A 23,907-nucleotide genomic window follows, 5' to 3' on the forward strand; every position below is an offset into this window, starting at 1 on the left:
TGGAGTCCTGGGCCGCAGAGGGAAAAGCGAAAAACTGTTTCCGAGGAGAGGGCAACAAAGAAGGGAAGCCTTATCCCTGTGGCGGCATGACAACTTTGTGGTGGGTAGTCCGCCCATCGACCAACACCAAAACCACCAAGTAAGCGAGTCCAGGAGAAATCCAGAGACCCCTAGTCCGACACGGCTGCATAGTGGGAAGAGAACCAATGGAGATATACCGACACCAAGGAAGAATACAAGCAAGGAAGTTGAGGGAGAGAACCCAGGCAAACGCTGACCCTGAAAGACTTGCCCTGAAAACACAGAGGTAACAGGGAGAATCAGAGCACCGTGAGACTGCCAGAGCATCGCAATGTAAGAAGAGAAACTTGCCTCAGTGAAATTAGAGAGATCAGAAAAGGCATAAACGCCTAGGAGAGAGTATAAGAAAGAGAATTATAAAGGCTCGTGGAATAACTATCCCAAGAGGGGAAAGCAGACCCAAGTACATTATAAAAGAACTACAGGACCTTGTCCAGAAGGTGACAAGAGACTATCTGAACATATCTTACTAAAGGAGAACTATGGAACACAAACATTGCCATAATAGAAGTACCAGAAGCAAGAGATATTTTGCTAGTATAATTTAAGTTAGTCAAATATTGGCAGGGTCAGTTAGAATTAGTTGTGGACGGAAGACATCTTTATTTTGGAATTCCAGACTTAAGAGCACCTCGAGTTACTTATATAGGCAGGAAAACCCCTATATTGATGAGGGAAGATAGGCCATATTCTTGTTTATTAGTACTCTGGGAGGGGGGTGTGGCGGCCTAACAGCCAATGGGGAGGCTTAAAACACAGGCGTTAACAGACGGTAATCCCGCCGCCCTGAGCCTCCTCAGGGCTGGCGGCCGCCATTTCCCTTCTCTAGGTAAAGTCTTCCCCACGCCCCCAGCCAAAGAATTCCTCCTCCCGCCCACATTTAACTTCCTTTCTGTCCATTTTGGGAACGTACACGCTGGGAACACTGGTCCGCTCCCGATCAGCAACAGGCCGTCAAGGAAAGGAAGAAGGGACTATACATAGTCCATTTTGCCTTTCCATGGCGGCCATTTTTTTGGTTTACTTTTTTTTAATGGCCGCCACGGAACAGGAGTAGGGACAACGTGTAGTTCCATCTCCCATTTGCATGGCAGCCATTTTTCTGTTTACTTTTTTCTATTTTTTCCAATGGCTGCTATGGAAAGTTAAAACGGACTCAGTTTTCCCTTTCTCACAGGCCTTTTTTCACTTTTTTCTCTGTTCCGAAATGCTGCAGCGTTTCGAACAGAAAACAAAATGCTTTTAGAACCCCAGTCTTATGGGCCAGCGTACTAATAGCAATAGGCCCCTCGCAGGCGGGGCATTACCACTTCAGGTAATGCCCAGGGGTCTTCGTTAAGGCCCTTGTTTAGCTTGGGCCTGTAACTATGGGTTCCGGGGCATTACCTGAAGTGGTAATGCCCCACCCCCTGCGAGGGGGGCCTATTGCTTAAATAAACCACACTCAAAATGTCCTTCAAGTGTCTGCCTCCTTCTTCCGAACTGCCACAGTTGCTAAACCCAGCACAAGGGTGAACACCGAATTTCTATGAGAAAAAAAGACTAGAACAGCTGAAAACGCTTTCTAACTTGTGAACCGGGAATGATCACTGGTCTATGTACTTGGGCTGGACTTTATGAAACACAGTCATGTTTTAACCCCTCTTTAAGATTGTTGGGTTTAACATTCCTTCCCAATTCACAATTTTCTTGTTGCTGAATATATGTACTGCTTTTCCAACTATAATAGTTGAGTGTCTTTGGTGTCCACTTTGGACAACATTATGCTTTGAAATATCGGTTTAATGAGAGTATGGATCTTCTGTAGAGATTAATATTTATGCACAATCCTTATAAACAGAATATTTATTCCTCATATTTATTCCTCAGTACACACTTGCTTGGAAAATCTTATTTGGTGCATCTGTGTCTGTGATCTGTACTTTATGCCAGACTCTACTGTCCTAATGGACCAGTGTGAAGGCAGTTGTACAAACCTCTATTACAGCCACTGGCCTTCATGGGGAGCCAACACCTTCCAAGAAGGGGACATCAAACCTCTAAAAATGAAGCCACACACTTAACGCTAGAAAATACACACAAAAAGAAATATACACATTTACTATGCTACACAAAGCACTATCACATCAAATAAGGACTTGGAACATAACAGTATTTAATAAAATAGACTATATTATGAAAACAATAAATGTCTTCACCATTTCAAATAGGCAGGCAATATAAAATAACAGTGTGATGAGGGGAGAGACCACCTAACAAAGCTAGTAAAATCCCCCTAGGGCTGGCATACCTAAGCAGAGTGTCCTAAAACTCAACACTCCCTTGTGATATATGGTAGGTCCTAGACCAGGTGGGTTAGCACTCAACACATAGGCAAGGGACCAGAGATTTTAACCAGGAGAAAGAAAAAAAAAATAGAAAAAAACACTGTTCTAAACACACTCAAGGCCAATAATCCAAATTAACACTCCACCCCCCCCCCCCCCCCAAGGGAGTGGTATTAAAATAAACCAAATACACACATCATAATTAATAGGGCTACAGCAGGGGTCAGCAACCTGTGGCTCTCCAGAGGACTACTCCCATGGTCCCTCGCCATTGACTAAGCCGAATAGGACTGGTGGGATTTGTAGTCCAAAACATCTGGAGAGCCAAAGGTTGTAGACCCTGCAGTTAGAGAGTGGAAAACAATTTGCACACAGAACAATGCTTCCAAACAAAATCAGGATACATTTTAGCAACAATCGGCTGTACATTTCACTCCCAGGAAAAATAGTCACAGTTAATGACATTAGAGACAGTCTAGCAAGTAATCACTTTTACAAGGGAGAAGAGCAGGACTTTAGAAATACATTACAAATTGCTGTTAATGACTACAGAGCCAGTATTCGGCATAGGTCTCCCTGAACACATTGTGGGCCCAGGAAGAAGTGTATAGGTGTAGGCAAGTACCCCCATAGTGCTTTTACAAGATTATCAATCAGGTAGCAAGTTCCACAGAAGTCACTGGGAGGGTCAGTATGCCATCTGCTTGTGAAAATGGAGCAGGTCTGTAAAGATCCACAGCGTGTACCTATGCTCGGACTGAGGAAATAGGTCCATGCAGGATAGCCAGCAGAGTATACCCAATATTAATAGTTACTGCTGGGTATTTTACCTGATGGTCTTAATTCAATCCAAAAGCCCAAGTCAAAAAGACTGCAGAGAGGAGAGGGAGGCAATGGGCTTTTGCTGTATGGGAGCTCCATTCAACATCTTACAATAGACCACACAGGCTGTTCTCAAAGCGGGTTGAAGGCAACTAGGGTGCTGAGCTAGAAAAATCTATATTGGCGAGTCCGTCGCTGAATGGGAGTGGATAAAAGGTTTTGAGAAGTTGGATTTGAAAGCCATTTCCAAATTTGGAGAGACACTCATTTAAGGAGCCGATAGACTGCTTCATTGTGGGGATGAAAGAATGTATAGGCGAGACATACTGGTAATGTTCCATGCAAAGTGATGCCAATAGTAGACACGAAGGCCAACTTAGAAAAATATATAGTTATATAGTGGGTCAAGTTAATTTCCAAACTGTGGTGTGCTGGTGACTTCACTTCCAGTCAGCCAAACTGATTGGATGGCTAAATGAGAGTGTGCAAGACAGGTAGTGAAACCCGCCATACTGTGGTTGATCCAACCTAAGCACCTCTCACTATATTATACCATAGAAGAAGAAGCCATTTCAGAGTATACGACACACACAACATAACTTACTGCCACATAATAGCCATTGCTGGAAGTTCATCTCTAGATCTGAGCGACACAATGCATCTTGGCTATGCAAATGAGCTAAAAACCTTCCTTTTGTTCCGCACAAAGAATAGTCACCGGCTTATATGGGTGGTGCTATATTATTGGAGTGCGTTTCCAGCAACATTGCATACTCGTGATGCACTGCTTTGTGGCTCGGAGGTGAATTTACAGTGATATCTTCTAGGTGCGTAGTGGTGCGAGGGCCTTATTTGCCGAAAGGCCTATTCTACACTAGAATTACAGATGGAATTTTTTAAACCCACTATCCAATGAAGTTCTTTAGTGTATTATACTGGGGAGAGATTGGTCCAATGCATCCAGAACAGAGCAGGAGATCCATCATCCCCCAGAGGGGAAAACCACCATAGAAGAATATTGGGAGGAAGGTTACTCTGGTACTTCCAAATACTTGAGATCCATTTAGAGCCGGACTGAAGCAGATACTCATGGTGGTCACTGGAGTACAGAAACCAAAAGAGACAACAAAGAACAAGTTACTCACCAACTGGTAACGTTCTTTCGATTGGATGTTCCTCCAACGTATTCTACATCTTTGACATGTAATGTCCACAGTTGTGCACTTCGGAAACTTTTTCGGCAGATGGTGTCCCGCGTCGATGGCGTCGGGTCGATGTCCCTTGAAGGTCTCTGTCGAGGCCGACTGATGTTATAAATAGGACCCACGGCGCCCGTACCCTCAGTTTATGTTTTTTCCCTCAGAACGTGTGGCACCAATCCAATGCCTGCAGGATTGCACATAGCCTTGCAGAAACGTAAGCTGCAATCGCATAGGAAATTCTCCAGAGGGGCAGGCTGGAAGGGCGATGTGGAATACGTTGGAGGAACATCCAATCGAAAGAACGTTACCAGTTGGTAAGTAACTTGTTCTTTAAATGGATTATGCCCTCCAATGTATTCCACATCTTTGACAAACTCCCAAAGCAGTACCAGAAAAATGGAGAAGGGAAAAGAATTTAGAATATCCAATCAGATGGCAGAATAAATAACTGCCTTACCAAAGGCCATATCTTGGCCATGGATCATCCATATCTTGGCCATGGATCATATCCAGGGAGTAATGTTTAACAAAGGTGTGGATAGAAGCCAATGTGGCTGCATCACAAACGTTTCTAATAGGAACTCCCCGTTGGAGGGCTGTGGAAGTAGCCACGCCCCTAGTGGAATGAGCTTGCAACCCTTCAGGAGTGTCCTTACCCGCCAATCAGTAACACTCCGTAATGGTAAGGATAATCCACCTGGACAAGGTCTGTTGGGTAACAGCTTGGGCCAATTAGCGTCCAGTATATCCCACAAAGAGTTGATCGTCCACTCTGACCCTGGACATCCTAGAACTATAAAAGCTGAGAGCTCTCCTAGGATCCAACCTATGGAGTCGCTCCTCTTCCTTACCAGGATGAGGAGGAGGCTGCTTGAAGGAAGGAAGAACCACTTTCTGGCTCAAATGAAATTCAGAAACTACCTTAGGTAGAAAGGAAGGACGTACCCATAGTACAACCCTGTCCTTGTGGAACACAGTAAAGGGCGGCTTCGATGAAAGTGCCTGCAATTCACTCACTCTGCGAGCGTAAGTAACCACAACCAAGAACACTGTCTTGAAGGACAATAATCTCAAAGGCCAAGAGTGCAAAGGTTCAAATGGAGCACCCATTAGAAATTTCAAAACCAAATTCAAATCCCAAACCGGCACCTGGAAAGGGGATGGCGGGAACACATTAGTCAGTCCTTTAAGAAATTGAGAAAATCAAAAGGAATCTTAAAGTAAGAACATTCTTCAGATGAGCACTTAAATATAGACCGCGCAGCCAGGTACCCTTTAATGGTACCAACAAGAAGGCCCCTGTGGGCCAAAGAAAGTAAGAAAGACAAAACCATAGGAATGGAACACTGAAAAGGATCAACATTTTGTCCTCTGCACCATATGCAAAACTTACCGCAACAGTACAGGGAGCCTTCTGGCTGAGAGCAACACCTCCACCACATCATCCAGGAGGTCCCAATCCTTATATCTCAACCTTTCATATACCAAGCGTGGAGGTTGAGAGTCCTGACCTCTGGATGGAGAACCTCACCCCCCCCCCCCCTCGCAAGAGCAGATCCTCTTGGTAGGGAAGACAGCGGAGGGCAGATGGACAGTTCTAGAAGGTCTGGGTACCACGCTCTTCTGGCCCAATCCGGAGCAATGAGGATCATGAGGGACCCGAACTTAACACTTGAGGAATGACGGGGACAGGAGGAAACACGTACAGCAGTGGGAATGACCAGTCCACCACGAACGAGTCTCTCAAGGCTCCTCTCGGGGAAAATCCCTTGAGCAAAATCTCTCGCACTTCCGGTTGGCACTGGTGGCAAAGAGATCCACATGTGGGGTTCCCCAAAGGGCGCAAATCTCCAGAAGGACTTCCTGAGTCAACTCCCAGTCGTGAGAGATCGTGCTCTGCCTGTTCAGAGCGTCCACCGCTGCATTTTTGTCTCCAGCCAGATTAACTGCCAAAAGCGAAATTCCCTGCTGGGTGGCCCAGAAGCAGAGCTGCATCACCTCTCTGCACAACGGGAGTGACCCTACCCTGTCCCCTTTTTTTTGAGGTAATGCATGGCCACTGTGTTGTCCGTCATGATCAGGACACTCTTCCCCTGCAAAGGCGGCATAAAAGCCTCAGGAGAAGACTGATGGCCCTCAGCTCTAACAGGTTGATGTGGAGTATGGACTCTGGCGGAGACCAACGACCGCTGGCGGTCAAGACATGAGCACACCATCCTGTGAGGGAAGCATCCGTCACTACAGTCACCTCCGGCCATGGTTGCCAAAACGGCTCCCCCTTCATCAGGTTCCCTTCGCTGGCCCAACACAGAAGATCCTGGGAGCCCGAGAGTGGAATCTGAACGGGATTGCCTGAGAACTGCGACAACTTTATCATTAGGACCCATTGCAGGGATCTCATCCTCAGCCTGGCCTCAATGCCGAGCAACCTTAAGAATTGGAAAGCCGGGAGACTCTGGGCACGTTGAAACTTGTCCACCATCTGCACAATGTGATGAGCCCTCACCTTGGGAGGCGAGCACTTCCAAGGATGTGTCCAACACAGCCCGATGTACTGGAGCTGTTGGGAAGGTGTCCGATGCAATTTCTTGAAATTGAGGGAGAAGCCCAGCCTGTGGAGGGAGCGGCAGGTGAGACCGAGGTGAGCAAATGCTTGCTTGGGGGAGAGCGCGCACGGATCGGCCAGTCCAGGTAGGGGTAGATGTGAATCCCCTCTTGTCTGAGATATGCTACCACCATCATTAGCTTGGTGAAGACCCTCGGGCAGAAGTCAATCCGAATGGCAGGACCCGAAACTGAAAGTGCGAGTCACAAGCTGCAAACCTCAGGTACTCTGTGCTTGGGATGAATCGGCACATGAAAGTAAACATCCTGGAGGTCCAGAGACACCAACCAATCCTGAAGTTGAAGGGCCTGGAGGACTTGAGAAAGTAACTATCTTGAACTTGTCCTTCCTGAGAAGTCTATTCAACCAACGCAAGTCCAGGATGGGTCTCAATCCCCAGTCTTTCTTTGGGATAAAAAAATAAGGGGAATACCAACCCTTGTTCCTTACACTAGTAGGGTCAAGATCTGCTGCACAAGGAGCAGATCCGGAAGCTTCAAAGAGAGATTCCCCGGTGGATTGTCATGAGGCCGCTTTAGGAAGGGAAGGCAGTAGCCGTGGGCGATTGTATCCAGAAGCCACGCATCCAAAGAAATGGCTCGCCACTCTTCGAGATACTAAGACAGTCTGCCCCCAACCGGTGAACCATGGGACATGGCCTCATGACTGTTTTGGAGCGGCTACAGGAGTGTCTGAAGGCAAAGAGGCAGCTGCCTGAGCGGCTTTGGCACCTCTATTTCCCCTATCACCATGGGTACTTTTACGCTGACCCCTTTGACTGGCGGCTCCTCTTGTTCTACCAAAGGAGGAGTAGTAACGAAAAGAACCTCCCCTCCACTGCTGTCCCCTAGGACGAAAAGGCGGAAGTTGACACAGCTGCGCTTCAAGATTTCGCCACAGCTTTTGAGGTCTGCAACCTCTCAAGGCTCTGGTCAGCCTTTCTGACAAACAAATGCGTGCCATCAAAGGGCATGTTCAAAAAACAGGCTTGCACATCCGGAGCAAAACCCGACTTCCGCAACCACGCAAATCTGCGTATAATGGTGCTCGCAGTCATGGACCGGATAACACTGTCGGCCGTGTCTAAACTCGACTGAAGGGATTCACACATGGCACCCTTGCCATTTTGCACGAGAGCAAGGAACCCATCCCTTTCTTTCCCCTCGGGAATATGCTCAGCCGCAAGAGAACAACAGTTCCACAGAGTGTGTGCAAATCTTGCCAAGGCACAAGTGGAGTTGGCGGATTTCAGCACCATACTCCACACAGAAAACACCTTGCGTGCCCAACCATCTAAGCGTTTGTCGTCCCCATCAGGAGGGATGGTAGGGTACACCGCCTGCCTCGAGGTGGCCATAGCCGCATGAACTAAAACTCTCAGGAGTGGGGTGAGTGGATAGGTAGCTACGGTCACTACCGGAAGGGCGGGATTTCTTGGTTAACGATTTTCTAACAGCCGAAGAGATTCCGGTGACTGCTAAGCAGCCGCCACCCTTTTCTGTAAGGTTAGATGAAAAAGTAACACCGGTCAGACGACGGACCTTGATCTTAAATGTCAGTGAGATCATCTTGCACAAAATCTTCAGGAGGACTGGACCAGCCCAGATACTCTGAGACTCTAGCCATGAGTCTCCTGTGGGACGACTCAGCATGAGCTCCAGGCTCAGGCCTGTCAAACTCCACTTCCGGAGAAGTGTCCAGGCCACTAGCGCCATGAAGAATTTGTCTCAACTCTTCCAGTTGGCCATCCCCTGAAAAGACAGGAGCTCCATCAGGCTCAACAGGGTCAAGATCAAAATATGACCTCTCCTCCGCCTCATGGATGTCATCCAGAGGGAGGAAAAAGTCCTGTCTCAGAACAGCCGGGGGCCTGGAGTCCATAACAGGCCTCTCAGACAAATTTCAGCCAAAAGGCTTTGAAGTCGTCAATGGCGACGATGGCTTCAGCCTCGAGGGTTTTTGTATCGACACTGGTGGGCTGATACGAAGGCAAAGCTTCAACGTCGGTATCCGACAGACATGACGGAGTCGACGCTGACCTCGAGCCCTTAGCAGGTTTCTGCGGTCTCGATGGGGACCAGGATCGAGACCTGGAAGCACGTCTCTTGCGACCATCCGGATCATTGTCCGAACGGGATCTCAAAGGTTCCCGATTAGGATCGCGCCGAGGACCTGAGCCCGAAGGCATGCGAGCCACGGATCGAGACCATTCCTTGCCGGCTTCGTCAGAAGGCGCGGACGGAACTGTGCCCTGCGATTGAAAAAAATCGCCAAAATCTGCTCACGAAAAGCAGACCATTCCCCCGGGATCAAGGGCTCAGTCGGGCAATCCACTCCTAGCAGCACCATCCTCAGAGGACAAAGGGGAAGGCGACCGGTGACAGAGCTTCCTAGAACGCCGAGACGAGGAGAACGAATGGCAGAAACCACTCCGGGAACGAGACCCCTGGGACTCCTTCTGACACGGAGACGTATCCCTCGAATCGTCGGTGGACATACCGTTGGATTTGGATTTACAACTTACTGGGTTTTGAACCCCTACCTACCTGAAGCTTCCTCTTACCTTCCCCACAAGGCCTTAGCAGCCAGCGACTGGAATTTGGAACAGTCGTCTGTGTCGTGACTCTCGCCCAAGCACGACAAACAAATGCGACGCGGGTCGGTGACATACATTTTAGACTTGCAGTCCCAGCAGTTCTTGAAGCCAGACCGCGGAGTCGGAGGGGTCGAAGAGGAAGACATTCTCACGAAGAATACAGGAGGTGCGCCGAGTTCTCGAAGCAAACTGAGGCTACGGGCGCCGTGCGTCTTATTTATAACATCCGGTGACATCATCCTCAACGGAGGCCTTCGAGGGACATCGATCCGACGCCATTGACGCACAAGGCCCTCTGCAGAATAAGTTTCCGAAGTGCACAGCTGTAGACATTACATGTCAAAGATGTGGAATACGTTGGAGGACAAAATACATTCGAAATACATATAGGAGTAGGGGACACAGTAGGGTAGGGAGGGGGGCGCTGGAATACTACATCAGGCAATGCAAAGTGGCTACAAACAATGTCAATCCATAAACACTGAGCAAGGGGTGTATGGGGGAAGGGTTTTCTCAAAGAAAACGTATGGAGTAGGTGGAAGCCCTTCTTCCGAATGGATGAATAGACATAAAAACATGCTTGTTGACAGAGGGAAAGAGGCAGGGGGCAAGTATGGTGTAGAGGAAAAGGGATGCATAAGCAACAAACGCATGGTGTTCCCAAGATGGCCTGCAACTCTAGATAAGACAGTGGATTTCTAATAGTGCATATCAATTTTTTTGTGGGAACACATGGAAAACAAGCATTCATTAAATGCACGCACCCACAGTACTTCACCTTTAAACCAAAGATAAAGTCCCTTCTTCAATTCTGGTTCAGCTCACTGGTGATTAGCATCTCCCCAAAGCCATTGCTATAGCACTTGCGCACTACACTGAACAGAACATTAACAGGTGCAAATGATTGGTGCCGTTATGGAGCAGGGCAATGCTTTAGTTTTTCAAAGAGTTTTTGAATAGACTAGGCAGTGCTACCATATTTAGAATGAAAGACAGGTCATTCATTCAAGCAGAACGGAAAAGGTTTACAAACAAATAAGTGTGTTTGATTACCATTATACTGCTTTATGTCATTTTAAACTGGACATATAGCATCCACCCTAAGCATGCCCCTCGGCATTTCCAAAGTACACTTATTTCTTTTTAAAGCTTATAGTCAATCTCACCCACAAACTGGTGGCGGGTGATGAAATACTGCAATATAGGGCCTCCATTCATGCCTCCTAGACTGGTCAGATCTCAAAGCTCTAGCAACTTTATCCATCCCCCAGATTGTTGTCCAAATAGCTATGATACACCGGGACAGCAATCCACCATATTGAACCAGTAAGAGTGGCTTGCAGTATTATTGTATTGTTTTGCAAAAGACTGTCAGCTTTTGCATGCAATGAAGTGCATAAACAGGAAACCGGTGGATCATCAGTGGTGTGGATGTGGCAAGCGAACAAGGTAGGTACTGACGTTGCAGTTTGCAATTCTACATGTCGGAGCAAACTGGTGCATAAACAATTAGCTTCCAGCACCTTTTGTTCAGGGGGGTATCAACTGAAAAACAATTAACACTATTCTTCTGGTATTCTCACTAGTTCCTACTAAAATTGCCACCCACCTTTAGGTCACAACTTCAGGGCAGAGGGCACCTCGCTTGCTACCGGTACCAAAGAGGCAATGCTGTTTTTGTTATTTCTAAAAGGCAGAAGATAAAGTTGGGTGAGGGTTCTGATACATTTCAATACTCAAGCTCTGGAGGGTGTGGAGTGAAACTTTCGTTTCAATAAAAGAAAAATTAAAAACACGGTTTACAATGACTGCTTGAAGACCACTCCTAACAGTCTTTCTAAAATCGAACTGTCATGTCAATACCACACAAACTAGTGCGCGCAGGGGCCGACAGGCAAGGGAGGAGGAGGAAAGACGTGGACGTCTGAGGAAAGTCTTTCTCTGAATTTTGAGTGTGTGGCGGAGGAGGAGGCATGGTAGAGAGGTCAGGGGAGCGGGTAAACACGAGTGTGTTTGTATGTGTGTGAATCAGTTTGTCTTCGGTGCGGTGAAGGGAAATGTTTTTCGAGGGAAGCAGGAGGGAAGAAGGAGCAGCTCGCGGGTGAACCCCCTTCCAATTCCAAAGAAATTCCACACGCGTGATATGGTGGGGCGGCAGGTGAATCGATAAAACCAGTGAAACACCCTCCCCCCAAGAGACATTATATTTCTGCATTTTGAAAGCCACACAAAAACGGCTGAAATAAAATAGTCTTTTTTGTGTTCAGCCTTCAAAATGCAGAAATATCACATAGAACCGCTCTGGAGAGGTTTACTCATTGTTTTTGTGCAGTTTTGACGGTTTCAGACCTTTGTGTAGGGTGAGAGCGTCCCACCCCTCACAAGGTAAAACCCTGGGTTGGAGGCAGTGCCCCTGACTCGCAGAAACTATTCCAAGGACTTACCCCCTTTGTAAACATTTCTCAGCAACCGTCTCACAGAGGGCCACATTCTCTTTTGTGTGCTTAAGCTGCAGCCCCCATCGTCAGCCTACTCGAGCACTTTGCTTCAGCGTAGACCATCCGAATTACAAATCTTACTAAAATGTCCTTTAATAGTTACAAAAAAGAATGCCCTACTTTAATGGCTGTCCACCACTCATTACATGCTCCTCTCCAGGTGTATGCTGGCCCTGACTCATCCCAAAACAAAATCGACTAACGGAAGCAGGACTATACTGGGCTTAATATAGGATTGAATCACCACACAAAATCCCCCCATAACTGCTTGTATTCAGACAGGCTCAGTCTTCAGAGATTCACACACTAATTGATTTTGAATTGTGTTTGAATTTCCATCTGTTTTGTAGAATTCATGATCTCTCCTGAAACTCTGAAGAGAGGTTCATGTAATGTAACTGGGTTGGCTCACAGACTGTTCGACTGGATGTGAAACTCACAGGGCGACTGGAGGCTCGCATTGGCAAGGCTGAAGGGTTGCTTTATTCTTAATAAACTACTATTGACAATGCAATAATGCACTCAACCGTGAATCCCAGATGCATCAGCGTGGTTTACTTTGTATGGTTTGTAAAGATGTGCATTCTCTTACGCAGTATATTCCTGGTGGATCAGTTCACACGCTGGATCAGCTGCTTTAAATGTGCAGCCTTAATGATATACTATTTTAAGGCACTACCATGAAAACAACCAGAAAAATCGGCACAGAAAATCCTATTTCATGAATGGTGAATTTGGGTAAAGTTAACCCGCAGCACATCTCTGTAGGAAGCCTATCTGAATCAGTCTAATGCTACCATCAGGCTCAGCTACACAGGTCAGTGGACCAGGCCTGGCACTAGGGAAGCACATTTCACAATGTTGGGTAAACATGGCTTCATTTTACAAACCGCTTTGTGGAATTAGATATGACATAATCCACTGATTAGTATAACGCCAACACATGATACTTTCTTCCTTTGCCCACCAATTCCCCACATGTCGAAACTCTGATCTTTGGTCATTCCATTTAATTTGTTTTTCTAGGTGGTTGAGTAGACAGTCCTGCAAGAATTCATTCATATATGTCAGATAAGAGTACATTACATCAGGATATATTCTATCCTTTTTCACTAACAGATACAATACAATTATACAGGACACAACACAAATCAACTTCAAATCATACAAACGTAAACAATAGAAGAATACCTTGCGTGCAATTGGCTCCTGCCCCTCCATCAGAGTGTACCAGCTGACCAGCTTATTCCAGCCCTCCGTGGGCAGCAGGATGTAGTCCAGCTCATCAATGAGGTGCTCTTTGAGAGACTGAGAGTCACTATCTGTAAGGAAGGATTTACAATTCAGAACACATTGCAAGTGGTTTAAAATGATTTCCCAGAGAGGTACCCCGCTAAACTCTTGTAAAACCAGAAGGTTAATTCTTAAAAGGACTGTATTCTTTAAATTGAATGAAATATATATTTATGAAAGATTTTAGCTAAACCTAAATCTTACATTTATCCATGCGGTTAGAAAGTTTGCACTCAAACATCTTTGGGCCACTAGCACATAGACAGAAACAAACAAATGCATTCAAATCTTGGCGTTTTTGTGGGGGAGATAACCTGCAAACTACATGAAGGAAGTATGGTAACTAACACTGCACCTAGCGCTAAAACTATACTTAAGAATTACATTACTAACAAGCAACAAAAGGAAAGCAGGTCATGAAGGAGACCACTCTGCCATCTTAAATCGATTTCTTTCAGCACTAATGACTCATAGGCTATCTTAATTATATTCAGGGTGGAACCTACAATTAACTTCCTGGTGTCCAAAATCTAGCAGAAGGCCACAGCAAAACCGAAGGATTTATTAATTAGAGGGAGTATGCTTTTAAAAATACAAGATTGCCTACTGTAAATGAAACCATCAAGAATATCAAGGCAAGAAGCACACTGCAGCCAGGCAAGTGCAGAAGAGAGCTGCTGTATCAGTTGCAAGGCATAAATAGAGGTTACATAGGAGAGCAGAACGTCCTCTCAATTCTGGCTCCCACCCTGAATCTTGTTCAACGGTCTTCCCTGTAATCTTTGGAGCTCCAGGTTCACCAGTCACTAAGCTTCCATACCACACACCACCCTTCTTACAAATAACAAAAGAAAGGTTACCTTCACTAGTCCTTAACTGGGTGATCCATGCAGAGCCAACCACCCTACATCCACAGAGAACCTCGATACTTCATCCCAACAATGCCAACATTCCTTTAAGTCACCAAGGGAACATGTACACTTACTGTCCAAGGCTGCAACCGCCACACCCAATCAAAACTACCTTGCCATCTATAGCTTTAATGCCTGAAGCAAGAGGGTGCGGCTTTCCACATCTTTGATGCTAGAAACCAAGAACACCCAAACAAAACAACGCTCAAATCTAACGACAAATACAAACACTTCACCCCTGGGACGGCTACACCCAAATAATGAGCCTACCATTCTCGTGCACATACCATTGCAAAGGGGAGCAATAACCATCTACCATGAGGACCATCTGAAGGACCCGTCACATTTACAAAAGAGCACTATACAAAAATGTAAGAACAGAAGAATACTGGATGCTAACCTTGCAGTTGACACACCGTGCTCTTCCATTTGTCATGTGTTGGATACGAAGTAGCAGGAGGTACCATCATGGGCTGGTGGTGTCCTGGCCACAGTCTTACTATCAGTTTGCTAAGCACTCGCCAGGTGCAGATATTTATGAGGAGTCTTCAAGTAGCCTGCTCGCTACAAACTAGTCAAATAGTCCCATGTCAGTCGCTTTTATCCAGACCATGCCAATTAGCAAACATGAAAATTGAATGCTGGCATTTGTAAGGCCACACTCCCAATGAAAAACGTTTGGTTCACTTTATCAATTGTGTTTGTTGCAACTCTTGGCTCTGGTGCTTTTAACTCAACATTCTACACTAAACTGACTGATCCCCTGAACAGCTGCACAACAAGTCCACGTGCTTTACTTTCCTGCAGGCCTCGTAAAGACAGAAACAAAGTGACAAACAACCAAAGTGCAATAGATAAAAAGCTTTGAATAATGACTTAATCACTAGATTGAATTATTCATGGCTACAAGACTTGCATGTAATGCGTCTTGACGGTACTAGTATCATTTCAGTTTGTTCATGGTTTGGAAAAGCAATGTATGGTTAAAAACAATACACTGGGAATTCAGCTGTTAGCATTCGATTGCACCCAGTTTAATTAAAGATGGGGGTGAGCTTTGCGGGAAGGGGGCAACCCCCTCCTGCTCCCCTAAGCGCTTAAGAGTAAGTTGAGCTGCATTCGAAGCACGATGATGGTCTGGGGGGAGGGTAGGAGGAGGGACGGTGGTAGGACCCCACCCCAATACAATCAACCCACATACTGTAACCCAGGGGATGAGCAAGATTGCCATTTTGTGTAGATGTTAGTGCATTATGCATAGATGTTAGTAATCATAGTTAGGAGACAAGCCCTGCATGGCAAATGCGACATTTCATGCACTAGGCCCCAATTGCGAGCTCCCATGAGGATAACCCACACCCCCAACCGCCATAAAGCTAATTCATTGTTCCAACAGTGTTGCAAAAATGTTTCTCTACCCAAAAGGATTGTGGCCTGATGTCAAGGGTACATGAGACCCTCCTCCGCTGAGAACCAAGCCGGGGAGAGACGCTGGTCTCTGGAGTATCGACCTTGACTGCGAAAACAAAGAAAGCCAAGCAGTTCATCACTGCTGGAGAGTCGATAAGAAACCGAACTTTGTTGAACGAAAAGTAGCAAGCGACTAATTGAACTGTGAAAGCTTAAAAAACTATTGATGTAAAAAAAAGGGGACAACCAGAAACAGAGAAGTTTATCACATGGGTGTTCAAGCAGGAACTTCTGTGCAATTACCCGATCATGGAAACTACAAGGAACAGAAGGCCTTGGGAAAGGCGAGAAGAGATGACAAAGAGGTCATACAGGGGTCTTGTAAAATCCTCTATACAGTTGAAAGTCTTTGATCAACAGATGAATGTGAAACTAAGGGAAACCAATCCAGCTTGATGAAATTAACGAATGAACAGTGTGTTGACAGGAGTGAACCCGATGAAGGAATGTCCACAGTAAATGGTTTGAAAATACATTAAGGCTTGTGAATGCAAGGAAAGTCATAGTGATCCAGAAGGAGGGAGGACGACATTCAAAAGGGGCCCGATCACGAGAGAGGGAGATCCAAGGGTGGAAAATCATCACCCAAACTTCACTGAGAAAGTAACTGTTTTGTTTACTTTGTTGAATACGATTTGTGAGAGGTCAGCACCAGGAAGAGGGGGGATCCAGGGGTGAAGCGTTCACCCAAAACATATGTGGAACAGAACTTTGTGTTTGTTTGAATAAGGCTCACGCTGGCGAGAGACTATTGAGAGAAAAGAGACAACCACCAGATGTCCTGATTGCTGAAAACTGAACAGTTACCTTGTGCATGGAAAGCTCGAGCGTGTGCTCTGCTCCAAAGTCCCACCTTGTCCCGTGCTGAAAACGTGGGGAAGGGAGACCTCAAGTACCGCCTCCCGACTTATTTTGTGAACACTTCTATTATCCCACACTTCTTTTTGCATCTAGAATAAGGATTGGCAATAGGTTTTTCTTAGTATACACCTTTTTATATGACACAACGCCACTAAGACTGCCTTATTATTTGATGGTCAAAGCTTGCTCCCATCTTAGATTTAGGTTTATGTTAGGTGTTTTTCCATCCTGCATTTATAGTTCAATAAACACCCTGAACTGTGATCACTTGTGTCTGTCTTTACTGTGGCCACCACGAGTTCCTTGCATATGGTTTCATGAGTTGGATGTGACTCAACTGAAACAAATTGGGGAACCCTACAATTTCAAAAGTGTAGTCGGGGAGCTTCTAATCCTTCCATTGCCACCAAGGAATCAGTAGGGTTTGATATCTGTAGCAGAAGGGAAGCTATTATTCCCCCTGGGAAAAGAGGAACGATTCCTACGGATTTCGTTTTGATACCCCCCCCCCTCTCCAGGGTTATACATCCAATTAGCCCCAATTAGTTTGGTATAGATGTCTTAACAGGCATTATTGATCCCAACTTCCGGGGAGACAGAATTACAGGAGGGAGAGGGGGGGAGGATTTACTTTATAGGAGAGAAACCACCACCGAAGTTGTGGTAAAAACCTAATGAGTGATACCCAAGATTCATCAATAGGTTGTGCTAGAGATTTTGCATTCCCATCTTACAGGAGGGCATTTAGGACAATTTAAAACACAGGCACTCAGTGGGAAGTTTTATTGGCCGGGTATTCACGCCGATATAAAAACTTTCATCCAGTCATGCGAAATATGTCAAAAGACCAGAAGGCACATCCCATTACCTGCCCCTCTGAACCCGCTACTGATCACACAAGTCCTCTTTTCTAGAATTGGCATGGACATAACAGGACCTCTAGAGACATCTAAATTGGGCAATAAATATGTCCTGGTGATAGTAGACTATGGAACCCTCATATCCACGAGGCATTCCCAATGTGAAATAACATCACCCAGCAGATCCTTAAGCATCATCTTCTACTGCATTTCTCCAGGGTTGGCTTTCCCAAAGAAATACTATTAGACCAAGGTTCAATTTTTATGAGTCAGCTAATGGCTGAACTTGAAGAGCTACTCCACATCACCACCTTGCGAACTTTGGGTATAGTACACACAAATCAATGGTCTGGTAGAAAGATTCAATAAGACCCTGAAACTAATTTCATGGAAATTAGTAGTCAAGGATGGGAAGGACTGGGATCAGATGTTCCCATGGGCATTATTTGCCTTAGGGAAAAGCCCTCAGGCTTCCACATGTTTCTCTCCCTTTGGAATTGTTCTACAGAAGAGAACCCAGAGATGTCGTGGACATGCTCTGGGAAACTTGGGAAGAACGAGGGGAGCCCCCCATTCCAATCTGAAAAAACGCCACTCGAATACGAGAACACATGAAAATGGTCAGAGACTTGTTTGTACTCATATAGGGAAGTCCCAGAGTCAATAAAGGGTTGCTTACGATGATAAAGTGAATTTAAGATCATTCTCTATAGGACAAAGTGCTGGTCCTCTTAGCCACCTCAGAAAAACTGTCTCCAAGTGGCACAGACCTTATGAGATAATAGAACGGACGGGAACCTGTACGTATAAAATAGCCCAACCAGACAGAAAACAGAAAATCCACTTATAACATATAAACCTCTTGAAAGAGTAAGTGAGAACCAGTCAGCCACCCATGCCAAAGTATTAGCCTGTCTGGTTCCTGAGGACATAGACAAAGTTGACTTCATTCCTTCCGAGTGGGGTCTATCCAACAGCAAGAAGATCTAAAAGAACGACTAATCTCATTTCCTGGTGTATTCTCAGAGAAACCAGGAAGAGTAAAAGCTACATACCACTATATGAGAACACCTAAAGGTAAAGTAGTTTATCTAAAGCCATATCGACTACCAGAAGCCTGTGAACAGATAGTGATCGAGGAAGTCAACAAAATGTTGAAAGTCAATATTATTAAGCCCCCCTCAAGACCACAGTGCTCTCCTATCGTGTTAGTCACTAAACTTGACCGTTCCTGGAGATTCTGCATAGACTTCTTTCAAGTTAATACCATCTCAGACTTCGATGCCTATCCCATGCCATGCATCAATGACACGACTGATAAACTCAAACAGCCACCTATTTATCCACCCTAGATTTAACCAAGGGCACTGACAAGTTCCCATATATGGGCCAGATAAGGAAGAGAAGGAAAAAAACATGTTCTCAACACAGGAATAGTTTAAAGTCCTCCCCTTCGGCCTACATGGTGCACCAGCCACTTTTCAACGCCTCATGGATAGGATTCTACAACCCTACTCCAACTTGAGGAGCTTACATTGATATCGTCATTTACAGTAAAACATGGGAAGACCATCTCTTCCACCTTTAAACCATCATGAAAGTCCTCAGAAACGCGTGCCTAACTGCTAATCCAGCTAAGTGCAGATTGGCCCAATCAGCCGTAAAATATCTTTACTTTAAATTATTTATACAGCGCTGCCAAAGTGGCCCGGTGGTATGCGGCGCCGAAGAGGCTGAAAAGTAGCCCAGTGTCTAAACATTGGACCATACTCGCCCTAACCCACGAATTATCTGAACAGATGTGCATTGAGCTGTTTCTTGAAACACTCCAGAGACTAGCAGCTTCTTAATTCGACAGGCAGGGTATTCCACTTAAATGGAGCAGCCACCCCAAAGGCCCCTTTTTTTTTACTAATTCAAGGGTGGCTTTCCGTATTTGCAACTATTTCAGAATGCTTCAGCGCAGGGTGTGTGGATCTAGTTTGTTCTTAAGTCTGCAGGCTATGTATGCAGGGAAAAGCCTTGCCAAGGATTTATAGGTAATCATCAGTAATCAAAAATCTATCCAAGCTACAATGCGCAGCCAATGCAGACTTCTCCGCACCTCTCATACATGCTCACACTTCTGCATCCACATAAAATCGCTCTAATGGTGCCATTGTGGACTACTTGGAGTTTAGTCAGTTCTCTTTTACCAACACCCACCAGCAGGGAGCTACAATAATGAATTTTAGACGAAATAGTGGACCGGGCAACTGTTGTGCAGCCCTTTTCGGAAAGAAAAGGGGCGAATATGGGACAGTACCCTTATGTGATAGGCGGACACCGACACAAGGCTACTAACCTGTGCTGTCATGCTTGGCTTTGATAACCGCCAGTTTAAATTCCCTGGCAGACTGCTGATAAGATAGCTCATCAGGCACCGTTTTAGACTTTTTCCACTGGTAGAAATCTTTTCGCTTACCTTTTAGGTCGTCAGAAAACCAAATATTTTTAGTGTGACTGATCACCTTCCTATTATTTTAAAGGTGCTAAAATAGTAATAGCTTTATCAAGTACATCCAGCAGGGAGTCAGTCATGCTTCCGACACTAACAAAGGGCAAGAGGTCCTTCTGGGAGAGGGAAAGGATCCACTCCTTCATTGACTCAGGATTAATCCTCCTCAAGTTTCTAGACATTTTTCAGTTTTGTTTAGCTAAGCCATTTTTGCTAGCAGAGTCGAGGCTTATAATAAATTCAATGAAAGAGTGATCGGACCATTGGCATATGGAAATATACGGCTGACTTACATTCATATTATGTGAAAAGACCCAGTTAAGCATAGGACCTTTGCTAGGCGTAGGTTGTTTAAAGCCCAATGCATTCATGAACCCAACAAGTTCCCCGGCTGCTAGGTCCTTAAGATTGTCCTTCCAGAGATTTAGGTTGCCCTTTCTAAGCCATTTGGGGCACCTTTCAGTTGTGTAAGGACCAGGCTATTCAAATGCGAGACAAAAATCAGGCATGATAGATGGTCGACAATAAATCAGTAACATGTTCAGCGTAGTGGATCCATCTGTTCTAACTAAACAGTCTCTCAGAGCCGCTAGGGTCTTGTACGTCTGATTGCCATATATCCAAATTATTATTGAAGATAATTGCCACTCCCCACATCTTGATTCTCCCTATTAACACATAAATTAGAAAAGTCTTTGGGGGTAGCTAGTATCAAGTAAGGGCCAGCCGTCTCATGGAGCCATGTCTGTCAGGGAACAACTATCTATATCCGATCCAAAATGTACTCTATTTCTACAGAGTGTTTAACCAGAGATCTGGTGTTCAGTAATAGTGCTCCAAGGACCTTATTAGCACCATTAGAGCTACCGAGGGAAGAGCTCAGACTTCCTCAATGCTTGCCCCAGGGCTCTATTTCTATTACCCTAAATTAAATCAGTACTCATTATGGAAAACCAACAAATAATGGAAACGTACTTGAGGCACACGAAGTGTGGCAGGACCGACATCGGAATGTTTAGCCCCAACATGAAAAGGTAAAAGCCGTCTTAGATACAGCAACCCATACGACCAAAAGAGCACAGAGCTTTCCTTGAATTAATAGGGATGGGTATTACCGTAGGTTTATCGCCAACTTTTTGGACAAAACAGCCCGGCTAACCAATAATCTTAAAAATGCAGAACCCCAGAAACTTCATTGGAATGACGAAGACAAGCTAGTCTAGAACATTCTGAAACAGACTTTGTGCCAGAACCCAATCCTGAAGATTGTCGACTTCTCAAAAGGAGTTTGTGTTACAGACGGATGCCTCCCTTACAGTGTTAGGAGCCGTCTTGTCCCAAATTTGCGACAGATTACAACATACCATACTATACGCCAGTCACAAGTTGTTCTGAGGTGAAAAAAACGGCTCTGTGGTAGAATTAGAGGCACTAGCCATCAAATGGGCCATTATATATCGCAGGTACTACCCATTAGGGTGAAGGTTTATACTTGCCGCCGATCACTCACCCCTTGGTTGGATTAGCCAAAGTAAAGATTACAACCCCGAGGTCATGCAATGGTTTCTAGACCTACAACCCTATTGTTTCGCAGTGGAACACCGAAAAGTAAAATACCAGGAAAATGTAGATTTTCTTTCCTAGTTCCCCAGTGAAACAAATGTGGCTACATCACATGAAGGAAGGTGTCTCCCCGACTAGTCCCTGGGGATCTGTCATCCAGGTGGCCAGGACACGGCCATCACTATTGGATCCAGTTCCTGGGGTTGGACCCGTGAGGGTGAATCATGTGGATGGGGGGGGTGAAAGAGTCCTTGAGAGTGGGACACCGACGGGTGAGACAATGTATCCCCCTTCTTTGAATACCTTTTCCCCCTACCTACCACGTAGGATATTCCAAAACACTGCCTCCCCCCCTCTTTTACGACACAAACACTTTCACAAAACACAAAAAACATGGACTAACACCACAGCCGTTTACCTGACATGCCCCAATACCAAGGTCAGGCAATAGACCGGAATTACACACACCTGACAGCCCTTTCCCTTCCCCACCTCGATAAAAGGTGGGAGCATGAGAGCACAGTACGAGCAAGGCAGACCGCACAACATGAAAGCTAACTCAGCACAGCAGTTCAAGAGGAGGCGAAACACGGTGCATACCGAGAGGGTGACTAGGAAAAAAGCGACCTTGCCCTTTCCGACCAAGGCCTGTGAAAACTCAGCAGAAGGAATCGTAAGACCGCAAACAATAGCCAGTGTGTGTTGCTGCAGATGTCAACGTTACACAAGACCCTCCTCCGCTGATAACCAAGCCGGGGAGAGACGCTGCTCTCCAGAGTATCGACCTTGACTCCAAAAACAAAGAAAGACAAGCAGTTCATCACAGCCTGTGAGTCGAGGGGAGAGTATATAAGAAACCAAACTGTGTTGAACGAAAAGTAGCAAGCGACTAATTGAACTGTGAAAGCTAATAGAACCATTGATGTGAAAAGGGGGAAACCTGTAACAGACGTTTGAAACCACAAGGGTGTTCACGCAGGAACCTCTGTGCAATTACCCGATCATGGAAACTACAAGAACAAGTGTGTGTCTTTACTGTTGCCACCATGAGTTCCTTACATCTCACACTGGCCAAAGCATGAAACGGCCCACGCCCCAGGCAACCACGAGTTATAATCCATATAAAATTGACTAAACCCCCCCAAGAACCTTAAATTCCATGGCATCAGGTGACCTTCGACCACTAATCCTAAACAAGTCTAGAATGTTCAAAGAAAACAGACATTGCACGTCTTTGAGATACAATAATATGATTTGTATTGCGAGGTGCTGGGAGGGATGAATTATAGTTCAAAACGAGGGTGGAGACCTTGGATTCGGATGGCACGAAAGGGGGTGAGTGAAATGTGAGTGTGTGGAGGTCAGAGTGCCCCAGAACCTCCTTTGTGCCAGTCTTAAAGCTTGCCAGGTGCACAGTATAATGATGAAGTAGAATTATGTTAGAAGTGTAGCTAATTTGTTCTTTGACCTTTGTCAGTGAGAAGAAGATTATCTCTGCAGCACCCACATGATGGAAGATGGACTGACTGGGCTGGAACCAATGACCTGGCATCCCTTATGTGGCAGGCAGATCCTGTATAGGTGCACACCAACCATCCATGCAGGTTTTTACTGCATGGTATTGCGGCACAATGACAATGTGTCTCCTCTTAAGCCTCTGCTTGTACCCTTTTCCAGCAGAGCGTTCTTGGCCGCAGAGTTCTTTGCTGTTGCTCTAATTTTGTGTGAGATTAAAACGTTATCTTTACAAGATCGACTTAGGCCTTTTTTCTCTAGCCGGTTGCATTTTTCTCCGGTGTGAGCGTTCAAGGGCGTGCCTTCAGCCATATGACGGCTACAAAGTCTTGTGCTTGGTGAGAGGTGCGAAGAAGAGCAGCCACCTGCCAAAAAGGGGCCTTTAGGTTGGGAGATCAAGGGACGGTTAAATGCAGCACTTCAAAAGGTCTAATTCCTTGCAAGCACAGATATGTCCATAAGAAATGGTGGGGTCTATTTGTCTAACCGGTTTCCCATTACCCAACTCTACCATCCCTGATCGCCACTCGATTTCTACTCTTCAATTAAGCCTACATGGTGTTTTCCCTATTCGGCATTGACCCCCCCCCCCCCCAACACCCCCCAATCACTGCCATATTAGTTACCTTCCCCATTAATGAGGGAAATTCCTCATACCCCCTTTCTATCATCACACAACACATGCCTTCCCCTCCATATATCAAATCCTTTCCTCCATCTGTTAATGGGGGTAGATGGGGAGTTTTCACGCCATACCACTATTTACTCTACCCCACCCCTCCCCTGTGGCACATGCTCCATTGTAC

At 45.6% G+C, this 23,907-nt stretch overlaps 1 protein-coding gene across 5 annotated transcripts in view; it reads right to left on the reverse strand.

The window, feature by feature from the left end:
* Positions 1–23,907, reverse strand: part of USP15 (ubiquitin specific peptidase 15) — a 709,686-nt gene that overhangs the window by 583,956 nt on the left and 101,823 nt on the right. For all 5 annotated transcript variants that reach the window (XR_011281918.1, XM_069629847.1, XM_069629849.1 and 2 more), the window contains exon 3: positions 13,323–13,453. Coding sequence is in view for 4 of the 5 variants with exons in the window: in XM_069629847.1 (XP_069485948.1) it covers positions 13,323–13,453 (131 nt within the window). In the remaining variant the exon portion in view is untranslated. The remainder of the gene's footprint in view (positions 1–13,322; positions 13,454–23,907) is intronic.

Source organism: Ambystoma mexicanum, chromosome 12 (assembly GCF_040938575.1).
Source record: "Ambystoma mexicanum isolate Mex_15411 chromosome 12, UKY_AmexF1_1, whole genome shotgun sequence".
Taxonomy (NCBI): domain Eukaryota; kingdom Metazoa; phylum Chordata; class Amphibia; order Caudata; family Ambystomatidae; genus Ambystoma; species Ambystoma mexicanum.